We start from the raw sequence: 12,612 nt of genomic DNA, 5'->3' as shown, positions 1-12,612 counted from the left end.
TTCACTGTGACTGAAACCACGAGTTAAACTTGTTAAAAAGACAAATTCAAGATGAAACAATAATGAAGAATAACTGTTATTAAGACTCACACACTTTCTTTCCTTTGCTCAGTCAGACATCACTTGGACTTTGTGTAGAATCATCAGAGGAACTTCGGTGGAACGTTCTCTCACCTGTGGTTCGTTCCTCGGTGAGTGGAGAGAAGAAGAAGCTTCAGCCTCCTCGTCTCATCTCAGCTGCTCCGGGCTCCAGGAGGAGAAGTTGCGGGACGCTGCGGGTCCGAGTCCCGCACACCGAGCTGCTGCTGCTGGAGCTGGAGCCACACGCACGCACCATGCGCGTCCACGTTCTCATTCATCCCCGCAAGGCGCACTCTCCTCCGGCTGCAGCCTGCTGGTTGTAGCCCGGAGGAGGAGAGAGGAGGAAGAGGAAGAGGAGAGAGGAGGAGGAGGAGAGAGGAGGTGGAGAGAGGAGGAAGAGGAAGAGGAAGAGGAGGTGGAGAGAGGAGGTGGAAGAGGAGGAGGATGGGGAGGAGGAAGAGGAGGAAGAGGAGGTGGAGAGAGGAGGAAGAGGAGGTGGAGAGAGGAGGAAGAGGAGGAGGAGAGAGGAGCTGGAGTTGGTGACTTTAAACTCCTCCCAGAGCAAACTGTCTCCCCCATCCTTCTCTTCCTCCTCCTCCTCCTCTTCCTCCTCTTCCTCCTCCCCATCCTCCTCCCCATCCTCCTCCTCTTCCTCCTCCCCATCCTCCTCCTCTTCCTCCTCCTCCTCCTCCTCCTCCCAATCCTCTTCCTCCTCCTCCTCCTCTTCCTCCTCCCTATCCTCCTCCTCCTCTTCTCCTCCTCATCCTCCTCCTCCTTCTCCTCTTCCTCTTCCTCCTCCTCCTCTTCCTCCTCCTCTTCTTCCTCCCCCTCTTCCTCCTCTTCCTCCTCCTCTTCCTCCTCTTTCTCCTCCTCTTCCTCCTCCTCCCCATCCTCCTGCTCTTCCTCCTCCCCATCCTCCTCCTACTCCTCCTCTTCCTCCTCTGATACTCTGTTAATACATGTATTTATATATGAATGTTACAGAACATACTGGATGGATGAACAGAATAGTAAATACAAAAGTTTTTAACCTCATTATATTACTGCATATGTGTTTACTGTACTGTATGTGTGTATTATATAACTGTTTATAGTATATAACTGCTATTACTCTGTATGTGTTATTATATCACTGTATATGATTAATATGATATATGATGTTTGTGTTTTGTGCGCAACTATAACTGTCAGATAAAAAGTAATTGTACTTAGTTACTTAAACAGCAGATGTGAACATTTGCATCGTAGCTTTGGAAAAAAACAAGTTAAACTGTAAAACGTCCACTTTTGAAAGAAATAAAAAAGAGAAAATCCTTCATTAAATCAATTTCTGCTCTTTAGTTGGTGTATTTAAGATGAGAACTACATTTTACCATTTTCCGGGTGCACCTGAACGCAGCCTCACGTGTCTCCTCCCGTGCAGATGTTGCGCACTGCTGCGTTCACTTAACTGTGTTTGGCTCGGAAATCAGAGAATTCTGTGGTGAAGCTGAAGTTTCCGGAGCCGTGAACGAGTCTGACGAGAGACTGCGGCCACACGAGGGCGCTACACACCTTCCTACTAACACACCACATCGGTTTATCACATGGAAGTAAACGACAAGTACGTCATATTTATAGACAGACAGATAGATGGACAGAGAGATAGATATACACATAGATAGATCACAAACAACACTTTACCTCAGAAACAACAACAGGAGACATTTTAAAACCAGAATTTATTTTAGTATTTATTATAACAACATTTCAACATCAGAAGCCCTTAAACTGTCATTTCCCTTCAGGTGCAGTAGACAGCAGAATCCACAAGGGGGGGGGGGCTCACATTAAACCAAGGTAGAGAACATAACAGCAGAAGCTTTGTTTGGCACAGAAATGACTCAGAATAGCATCAAGTTTGTCGAGTGGTCGACTCCTCCAGTGATTTTGACTCTGAGCTGTTATACAGTGAATGTCTTCAGGCTCCGAGACATCGAAACGACCTTCAGTGAGTTCACCTACATCAACACAACAGACACACAACGAGTGTGAACCGCAGCTCCTCCGACACCAGCAGCTGCCGCGGACGGAACTAACAGTCATAGTGGTCAACTCGTGTTTTCATTCAAGATGGAGAAGCTTCGTTTGACATTAGCATGAAACACAAAAAAAAATACACCAGGACGACATCATGTTACACAAATTCAACCCACAACAGAAAACCTCTCTGCGTGTTCAGTGTCAATGGCTTTAAGAGTTCTCCTGCAATCAGCCGTCTCTTATCAGTGAAGAGGCGGAGGTGGTTGGCCAGCAGATGTGTGGAATGTAGAAACGCATGAACATCTGGATGGAGGAAACACTGATGCACAATCCTGGTAAAAACATCTACACGTCAGATCTGCTGGAGAACGGTTTCCACTACGAGAAAATAAATACACACTTTATTTACAAGGGACACACTGCAGCGCCTCGTCCTCCTGAGCAGCTGGACTGATCCCAGCTTCTCTGTCCGCACAGCGAGTCACAGTCAGCACCTCAGAGAACAGGAAGCACGCTAGAATCCTTCTCAGACCAGGTTTCTTCATCTGCACCACGGGAATCGACAGCACGGACTCGACAGTACATCAAAAAAGAGAAGAGAGAGAACACAGGATGGACGTTCACCGCCTTTCTTCAAATTTACACAAAATCCACAGGCCGGATGTTTTCTGCCTCCTCCCGTTCACAAACTGTTCAAAGTGCTGAGAACGTGTGCACCTCACAAATAAATCCCCAACCCGCTCAGAAGATGATTAATAATATCAATAATACTTTAAAATACAGTCACATTAAATTCTGTTTCGATTGTTCTTGTGAAACAGTGAGAACCTTCATCCTCTTCTGAGCCTCGGGAAAAAATCCTTCGTGTGATCGATAGTTGGACGAACGACAGCCTGAGGTCGAAGGTCACAAACAGACAAATAAAACTGGAACAACAGCGTTAAACCTTCAAACCACAGAGCACGAAGCAAAGTGTGGTTTCATTAGATGGAGATAAATCAAAAACCCAAACCCCAACATGTACAACTGGTTGTTTTTACAGCAAACAACTGAACGGAAACGTCCCCAGTTTGTGTCCAGACCTCAGCTGCTTGTCCGTTTATCCAATAAAGACATAAAGGCCCAGAATACAGTGTGAACACAAGGAAACACATTCGAACCCCTTTCCCCTGAACCTCAGTCAGATTCATCCCCAGGTCCCGTCTGCTCGCTGCAGACCAACACGTTAACGTCTACGATCTTTACAGGTTATTTTAGATTTGATCTACACGGCTTTATTTCCCCAGGAGGAATGAATCGATCCTTTGTGACAAAAACATAACAAGATAAGAAAATAACAATGATGTCACTGAGTGTTTCATTTAATCACTCATAAAAGTTTATGAAGTGCTGGGTTACTTTTCAGTTAATGTTTAGTAGTTTTTCATTCTAAAATCTGTACTTTGAGTACACTGGTTAATTTATTATCCTTCATTTCAAAGTATAAGTGCATCGCTGATTGATTGCTGAGGTTGTATTACGGCATGAAATCACGATTAATGTATAAATAAGACTTCTTCTTTTCATCCACACGTCTTCTGAAGAGCACGGAGGTGTTGAATGGAGCCATAATAAAGGTTGTGTTTGAATCTATTTATAACTGAGGGAGTGCCTTCACACACAGGGAATCAACCATCTGATAAAGAGAGTTCCTTTGTTCACAGAGACGTTCACTCCCAGCTCCTGGAATATATATTCTGTATCTATGGCAGCTCCACCTATTCAAACTCGTCATTAATGAACTCATTGTTCAGTGTAAATGTCTCAAGTGAGGACAAGAAGGCAGAAAGAAGAATGTAAACACACGATGTGACAGCAAACCCCAGTTCCTAGAAGTTCTCAGACGATTCTGAGATAAGGAATGTGCTCGACACTCAGAGTTCAACGGATCCTCCTGCTTGTTTCCCTAGCGTGTGTGTGTGTGTGTGTGTGTGTGCGTGTGTGTGTGTGTGTGTGTTGACCCCCACTGTGACTTTCAGTGCACATGAAGTCTTCATTCCCTTTTCATAGAGTTACTATCCTGCAGGTTACAGTTGTGCTAAAGGCTAAAACACGTGGTAGTTCCACATTTTGAGCAAATAAACTGGTTGGTTGTTCTTTCCCAGCGTTCAGGAGAAGGTTGAAGTCACTGGAGCTTAATTCAAAGAAAGACTGAAATCAGGGGGAAGCTGTTGGCAAAGTGATGAATAGAACCTAGATGCATCTGGGTTCTTATGCACAAACTATTATATGGAGAGAATTGAACAACGAAAAATTTGCGCTTATGTAATTTCTTGAAAATCTACGTCTGTGATGCAGTCGGCGGACGGATTCAAATGTCATGAGTCAGTTCTGCAACGCGAGAGAATAAAATGAAGAATTGTTGTTTTTAGCATTCAATTTAAATGTTCTTTGTTTTTTTTTTCAGGCTAGCAGTTTCCTCCTGCTTGCAGTCTTTATGCTAAGCTAAGCTAACCCCCTCCAGGCTGAGAAAGAGCGCGATCGAGTGTTTTTCACAAAATCTGGAACGAATCCTTCAATATTTTACAACAGTTTGTTCTAGTTCAGAGATTTTTCACCTTTTCATTACAACATAAAAACATGTGTTCATCACCTCAGACAAATTCTTGTCTTTCATAGGATTAGATGAAGTGAGACATGGACTCTCATGATTCTATAATCACTGTGAATATCAAACTGTGCCGAGTCAGACCCCGCCTCCTCGCTCCGGCTGAGTCAGTGGATGATGTGTCAGTGTTTAGAGCAACAGACGGGTATTAAAAGTCAGTGGATGATGACGTAACAAGAGGAGGAGCCTGTTCACCAGCCGTGACTCACACATTCATGGCCCCTCCCTGTCGGTCATCTCTGCGGTTGGCACACGTTGACGGGACGGTCAGGATCTCTACTCGGCCTTGGAGCCTTTGGCGCCGGCGGCGCCTCTGAGGTAGGAGTTGTAGAAGAACAAGGCGAAGAGGATCAAGTAGCTGAGGTACATCATGGAGCCCCATGTGACGTTGTCCATGTTGGACGGACAGCGCACCTCGTGCATCCAGTAGTAAACCAGGCCCAGCACCGTCAGCCCCATCACCATCTGCAGGATCTGGGTGGCCGTGATGATCATGGCGAAGGGACGGGGAACCCGCACGCCGCCGGCCCGCGCCGCGTAGTAAGTGTACATGAAGGCGTGGACCACGTAGTTCATGGTCATGAACCAGCCGCCGCCCGCCACCTGGTCCTTGTAGGAGTACCAGGAGTAGAGCAGCACGGTGATGTGGTGGTACCAGTGCAGGAAGATGAGGCGCTGCTTCCTCAGGATGATGAACATGGTGTCGCCTGCGGGAGACAGAGGGGAGGTCATCGTCAAGAACCCAAAGATTGAGATTCATCTTCCTTATATGAAAACTGGTATTTTACCAAACAAACAAAGCTGAAAAGATGAGAATTTAAGTTTGTGGTTAAACTGTAAAAATATCAAACCTCCGTCACGTTTCTTTGATGTAATATAACGACATCTTAAGGCTATGAAAACAGAAGCTTTCTTTTCAACCCACTCCAGTGTCACTGCTCACATTCTTCACGTGCACATGGAGACGGTTGTGAAGCAACACGTCCCCTCAGGCGCCGAGTCGACCTTCTGATAACAGGTCACCTGGCGACGCTGGAGCAGGCTGGTGTCACGTAACTCTCAAGAAAATCCTGGAGCCTGAGAGAAGTTCCCTCACACAGACGCAGGATGAAGTCTCTCTGCTAGTTTCTACACTTTCACACCGATGTTCTGTGTGATGCGGTGAAGTGAAGCTCGGACCCGTGGGAGCAGTGTTAATTTTGGCAGCTATTTTTGATTTAGTCTTAGTCTTTTGACGAAAATGCATATTAGTTTTAGTCACATTTAGTCATTTTTATCCTTCTTAGTTTTAGTCTAGTTTTAGTCGACGAAAACAAATTACATTTTAGTCTAGTTTTAGTCGACGAAAACAAATTACATTTTAGTCTAGTTTTAGTCACATTTAATAGCCACATTAAACTCCTTATCTTCCCTTCTCAGGTCCAGGGACCCCCTGTGTTGTGTCTACAACTGCGTACTAGTCTAGCTTGCAGTACTTAGGTTGTCCATTAGATGTCCCTCCTATAGGTCTATAGCAGGGGTCGGCAACCTTTACTATCAAAAGAGCCATTTTGCCCCCTCTTCCCCCAAATAAAATTTGTCTGGAGCCGCAAAACATATTTGATAACAAAGCTGATAAAATTTTATATAAAGTTATACTATACTAATCTGTAGATTATTGCATTTATGAAATTATAGAACAACAATAAAGAAAACTGTTGACATTTTATTTATTTTTACCTGTTACAACAAAGGGAAACACCAAATGCTTATGAAGAGGAGAAGAAAATACACAGCCAAGTGTAGGTCTACTTTGAAATAAATTAAACGCAGAACTATGTAGGGTTATTTGAGTCATCCCCATATTTGTGGGAAATGTATGAAATAAGAAGAACCCTATTTTGAAATAAATAAAAACATATAGCTGCAGCCTATATATTTTAGTTGGCGTTGGCGAAATGTGAAAACAAAAAGTGAAAGCAGATCAGACCGGAGGAGGAAACTGCAGCTCGGTAGAAACCAACTGCAGTAGTTTTTATTTTCAAAGATCCATTTTCGTTTCGTCTTCGTCTCGTCTTAGTCATGGGAAAAGAGGCGTTAACGAATATTTTTCGTTATCTTTATCGTCAACGAAATTAACACTGCGTGGGAGGATGAAGACTCACTTCCTGCCTGCAGCCGAGGAATCATCGTCTCTATCAATCACGCACTAATAGAATTTTCCTGCCGCCTCAGCATCTGCCTCCATTTGCCAGATCGATCGATCCCGTCTCCATTACCGAGCCGATACAGAGACAGCGTCCAGATCCAGAGACGCACGGCTTAAGATAATATCAGATGAGCCAACTGGAGCGTTTAGGAGGTCAGAGGAAAGAAAAGGTCACGAGAGAAGGGGTCTGGACGCCTTACCCAGCTCGGGCGCTTTGCTCAGGACGAAGGCGTAGGCCCAGAATTTGGAGACGGGGGCGCTGTAGAAGCTGATGTCACACACGGACTGTCTGAAGCCGCTGGTCGCCAGGATGTGCGTCATGTAGAGTCCGGTCCTGATGGCTCCGATGATGCTGCAGAGCAAACACACAACGAGTACACACATTAACAAATGAGGGGAGGGGTGGGAGCTCCTTCTTAAATGAACATAATAAGGCCATAAGACTTTTAAACTCCTCTGAACTGCAATAACTCCTCCAAACCAGCACCTTGGCATATTTATTATATATATTTTTTATATTCATCAAACTGTTGCAAAAAAAAACACAAACAGTGCTCAAAACAAAATATACTTGAAATATAGAAACCACGATATACAAAATATAATTTAACTGTACAAAACTTAAACTACAAACTGGATAGTATAAGAGATTATATTATCTCTTATAGTACATAAATATTTAACTATATTTATGTACTATAACATAAATATTTAACTATACACACACACATACTGCATAATGGCTCTTACAGATATATACATTTTATTTTCTACTTTAAATTTTTGATTTTCTATTTTTATTCTATTTTATACCATTTCTATTTTATTTTTATTTTTTACTTGAGCATGTCTAGAAGAGAGCCTGTGACTCCTGCTTAACGTGATTGTTGTGCATTTGATAATAAAAAATCTTGAATCTTGAATCTTGAAATAAAGAAAACGAGACGCTAAAGACAAGTCAGTGACACGTCTCCACTTCCTTGACGTCTCTGGTGTCCTCCTGCTTCCTGTGTCCAATCAGGAGCAAGGAGACGGATGCAGAGAACGACTCACCTGAACACGGCCAGGCTGAGCGACCACAGCACCAGGGGGCGCCGCAGGTTCAGCTTCGGTCTTTCCCTCATGAAGTGCTGGCCGGCGAACACCAGCGCCGCGTACAGGCCGCAGAACATGAAGGACTTGCTCCTGCAGACCAGAGGAAAAAGCTCATTAGCTCGTCTGAAGAAACATCCGGCTGCAGAGGAGATGCTCCGAGGAGACGTGATGAACACGTGAAGAACACATATGAACTTCCTAATATTAAATAAAGTAAAATCACTACTTTGCTGAATGTCAGATTTTTAAATGTATTATTTTGTTCCACCAACAATCACCAAAGATATTTAGTTTGACAAAGAAAAACAGGAAATCTTCTCGTTCAGGAGACGAGAATCAGAAAATATTGAACGTTAATTGTCTATTTTTACTCATAAAGTGAGTGAATGGGTAAATAATGAATCGATGTACCTGCTGATTGGTTTTCTCCCAACTATTCAACTAAGTTACTAAACAGATCTGATATAAAGTCAATGGATCCTCATGGAACAGCTGTAAACATTATCTGCATTTTTCTGAAATTAGCTTTTCTACATAAGTACTTTTACTTTAAACAGATTTTGCTGATTTCGTACTTTACTAATATAAGAAATGTAAGTGCATCTGACTTGTATACATTTAAAATTACATTAGACTTCAATTAACTTATAATTATCAAGAGACGTGATGAACACATGAAGAACCTTTGGTATCGGTGACATTCCTTATCTGATAAAACACGTGATTGTCCCCGTTTTAAATCCTAAGTGAAGGAAACAACGTCCACATCAGCAGCCCCATGTGCACTTTGACCCGGTGAGGAGGAAGACGAGGGCTCTGACCCCGGATCAGCTCATCACTCCACCACTCACAAGGTGATGAAACACACAACGAGTGAGATTACAGAAAGGAAATTACACAATTAGGGTGAACTGCAAATACAAAGAGATATGAGGAGATTTGACCGTCTGCGTCGCGGCTGCTCGTCAGGTCCACAGATGACATAATGTCCTTTTCAAAGTAGAAGTTAAAAACTGAATTAAAAAGTCTCCTCCAGCTCAGATTTGATCATCAATCAAGATTAAGAGATTCATCTTTTGACACCTGCCAATTAGACAAACACGTCTGGATATACACCTCCGCATTCCTCCACCCAGCAGCTGTCTCTTTACTGTATGAAACCACAATTAAATCCACTAGATCCAGATGTTAATTGGATCTTCTCCACATTATCACCCTAACCCTAACCCCCAGGGGATCCATGAATGATTCCCTTGGAAACCAGTGAAAGTGTCAAACCACCTAATCTCACAATGTTACAGACGGTAGTAAAGAAATTTCCAACATCCCAACACAAAGATGCAGAAAAACCAGTGTGAAGCTGGAGAACTGGAAAACAAACAAAGCTCATATCTGTGTGATACTTCAGGTCAATTAGGGTCAGAGGAGAATCTGATCTATAACTTCAATTCAGAAGAGGGAGTAACTTTGAGAAAGGACTGCTGCATCTCTAAAGTCCACCTGTGTGTGTGTGTGTGTGTGTGTGTGTGTGTGTGTGTGTGTGTGTGTGTGTGTGTGTGTGTCTGTGTGTGAGTGTGTGTGTGTGTGTGTGTGTGTCTCATTAAAACTCCCTGAGAACAGGAGCTGATACGACAGAGGACGCCTCCCTCTCTGCAAACTGCAGCATGGTGGTGCAACATGATGCTTTAATTACACCCCTCAAGTGTTTGTGTGTGTGTATGTGTGTGTGTGTGTGTGTGTGTGTGTGCACTAGCATGTGTCGCCTGCTAAAACCAAAATTCATGTTTGGATAATAAAGACGAATTTCCTGTTCTCCAGCATCGCTCAGCAGACTTCCTATTGGACGAGGACGTTCATTTACTCACTTCAGTACTGAGGACGTGTATTTCTGTATTTCTGTTTCTATGTTACTTTAAATCTCAGGTGAACACATTTCAGTCCACTTACGTCAATTTGCGAAGGTTAAGAGAAGAAAGTTTATGAACTTCCTAATATTAAATAAAGTAAAATCACTACTTTGCTGAATGTCAGATTTTTAAATGTATTATTTTGTTCCACCAACAATCACCAAAGATATTTAGTTTGACAAAGAAAAACAGGAATTCTTCTCGTTCAGGAGACGAGAATCAGAAAATATTGAACGTTAATTGTCTATTTTTACTCATAAAGTGAGTGAATGGGTAAATAATGAATCAATATACCTGCTGATTGGTTTTCTCCCAACTATTCAACTAAGTTACTAAACAGATCTGATATAAAGTCAATGGAGCCTCATGGAACAGCTGTTAACATTATCTGCATTATTCTGAAATTAGCTTTTCTACATTAAATACTTTTAATTTAAACAGATTTGGCTGATTTTTTACTTTTACTAATGTAAGAAATGTAAGTGCATCTGACTTATATACATTTAAAATTACATTAGACTTCAATTCACTTATTATCAATTTAAAGAAACACTAATCCTTGATTTTTGCTTGAACATTGAACGAATGTTACCAAATGATGCCCATTGAGTTGCTTCAGCATTAAAGTGACTTTAAGCAGAATTTGATCCTTTTGTACTTAAAAATAGAAATAGAAACAATAACTTTGAAGTTCAAATACAAATTCAAATGTATTTTTACTCTTATTTTAGCAGGAATATGGACCCATGAGTCTGAAATCAAGCTAAACATGAACATATTTACACTTATCTTAACATTAGTTGTTTCTATGAACATGTATTTGCATGTCTGCAGATGAGAGGTTGTGTTTATTTCAACAAACAGATGAAGCCTCATCATTTGATCCTGAAGGACGTTAGAGTGAAATCATGTGAATCTGGATCCTTCATCTGTTTCTAATCAGGTTTTAATTTAACGAGTTTGACGCTGAGGTGTGAAATATGAATGTGAAATATAATAAAACGTTAAAACAGCTCAGGACACAAAGTACAGACTCCAGCCCACCACCATGCACTGTCTGCAGGCCTGGAGGAGCAGGAGGAGCCGGAGGAGAACCAGGAGCAGGAGCAGCAGGAAGAGGAGAACCAGGAGGAGAACCAGGAGGAGGAGAACCCGAGGACATGTTGGATTTCTCACCAGTTTTCCTGCATCCACTCCAGAGCTCGACGTTCATCGAAGCTCTGCTCGAAGCCGAACTCCACCAGGCGCAGCGCCGTGTCGTTCATGGTCGCTTCTCCCGCGGAAGAGGCTCGATCTCCGGCTGTGGGTGAGTGTGCGAGGCGGGGAGGAACCGGAGGGAGGCCGGGGAGAGGAGGTGCACGGGCCGAGGAGAACCGGAGGTGACCCGGGAGAAGAGGATGAGGAGGAGGCGCCACCAGATGTTCTTCCTCACTGACGCGCTGTCGTCAGGGACATGTGGTTACTATGATACACACCGCTTCCGGTCCGGACCTTCACAATAAGACCTGCCACTGCTGGAGCACAGCTGGTAGTTAACGGTGTTAATTTATTAATATTTACAGTAAATTATTTACAGCCAGGCCACAAAGACTATCTAATAAAGTTGTTTAAACTAAAGTGTTGACTCAGGGAAAATATGAAATGATTAAAAAGCTGAAACACGGTTTATTTTAAATACTAGATTCATAAATTAAATTATATAAATAAAATATGATGTACTTTTTCTACCTACAGTTTAGTTTTATATTCTTCACCCCACTGTAAAACACTGGTCATGTAAACTGTGGCTCTGTTAACTTGTCCAGGATCATTACTCAACTCGCTGAACACTTTACTGAGTGGAAATAATCTGAATTTGCAGTGCCAACTTTTATTGTGAAGGATAAAGCTTTGATTTCCTGTCACTGTAAGATTTGACGTCATCGCAGCACGTTTTGGGTTGATGGCAGAGGTGGGGGGGGGCTTGTGTGTGTCAGGTGGAATCATCTACAGTGAAACTGAGTCCGAAGTTACTAGTTACTCAAGTATTATACTTAGTTACAGTTGTGAGGGACTTGGAGTTAACTTGAGTTTTTACATTTAGATTAAATTATATTATGTTATATTATGTTAACTTGAGCTTTTTACTCCACTGCAGTTACTGGACAACTTTAGTTACTTTGATTGGATTCTTACTGGTGAGACAAAGTAAAATATGATGAATTAGTGAGTTAGTTAATACAATTCAATCATTTAATAAACACTATTGTACAAAGGTTTTATTCAGTAAAGATAAAATGATGAAGATGCTTTCAAACTTATGTTTAATCTTCATACAAACCTTAGAGTTAAATCAGTGTGACTTTGCCTTCTGCACAGATTTATTACTGCTTTTAAATGTAATAAAGATAAATACACAATAAAGAGGCACAGACAACTGCCACAGGGACAACTCACACTATTTCACACTTTATTAGTTTTACATTTCTTTTCCTTTCACTTTCTCCAAGTGTGTGATGTGAATCTCGTGCAGTGAAGCAGAGAAAAGCTCTTTGCTGAAGAGTTTAACCTCCACGTGTTACAAGCTCCAGCTCCTCACACCTGCTCAGTCAAAGACTCTTTATCTTTACTGCACGTCGCTAATTGCTCGTTCCGAGTGAACTTGCTCATTGAGGTCCTGTAGGAATCTGTGC

The 12,612-nt window shown here is 42.3% G+C and overlaps 1 protein-coding gene across 1 annotated transcript; it reads right to left on the bottom strand.

Moving 5' to 3' along the window:
• Positions 1 to 1,801: 1,801 nt before the first annotated feature.
• On the bottom strand, positions 1,802 to 11,359 carry LOC133028301 (elongation of very long chain fatty acids protein 6-like). Its single transcript, XM_061095497.1, has 4 exons — positions 11,117 to 11,359; positions 7,992 to 8,123; positions 7,139 to 7,290; positions 1,802 to 5,457 (listed from the first exon to the last, which is right to left on the bottom strand). The coding sequence occupies exons 1-4, from the start codon at positions 11,203 to 11,205 to the stop codon at positions 5,027 to 5,029; spliced, it is 804 nt and encodes a 267-aa protein (XP_060951480.1). The 5' UTR covers positions 11,206 to 11,359; the 3' UTR covers positions 1,802 to 5,026.
• Between the last annotated feature and the right edge of the window lie 1,253 nt (positions 11,360 to 12,612).

This window comes from Limanda limanda, chromosome 21 (genome assembly GCF_963576545.1).
Source record: "Limanda limanda chromosome 21, fLimLim1.1, whole genome shotgun sequence".
Lineage (NCBI taxonomy): Eukaryota > Metazoa > Chordata > Actinopteri > Pleuronectiformes > Pleuronectidae > Limanda > Limanda limanda.
This window is presented reverse-complemented; position numbering and strand designations above follow the sequence as displayed.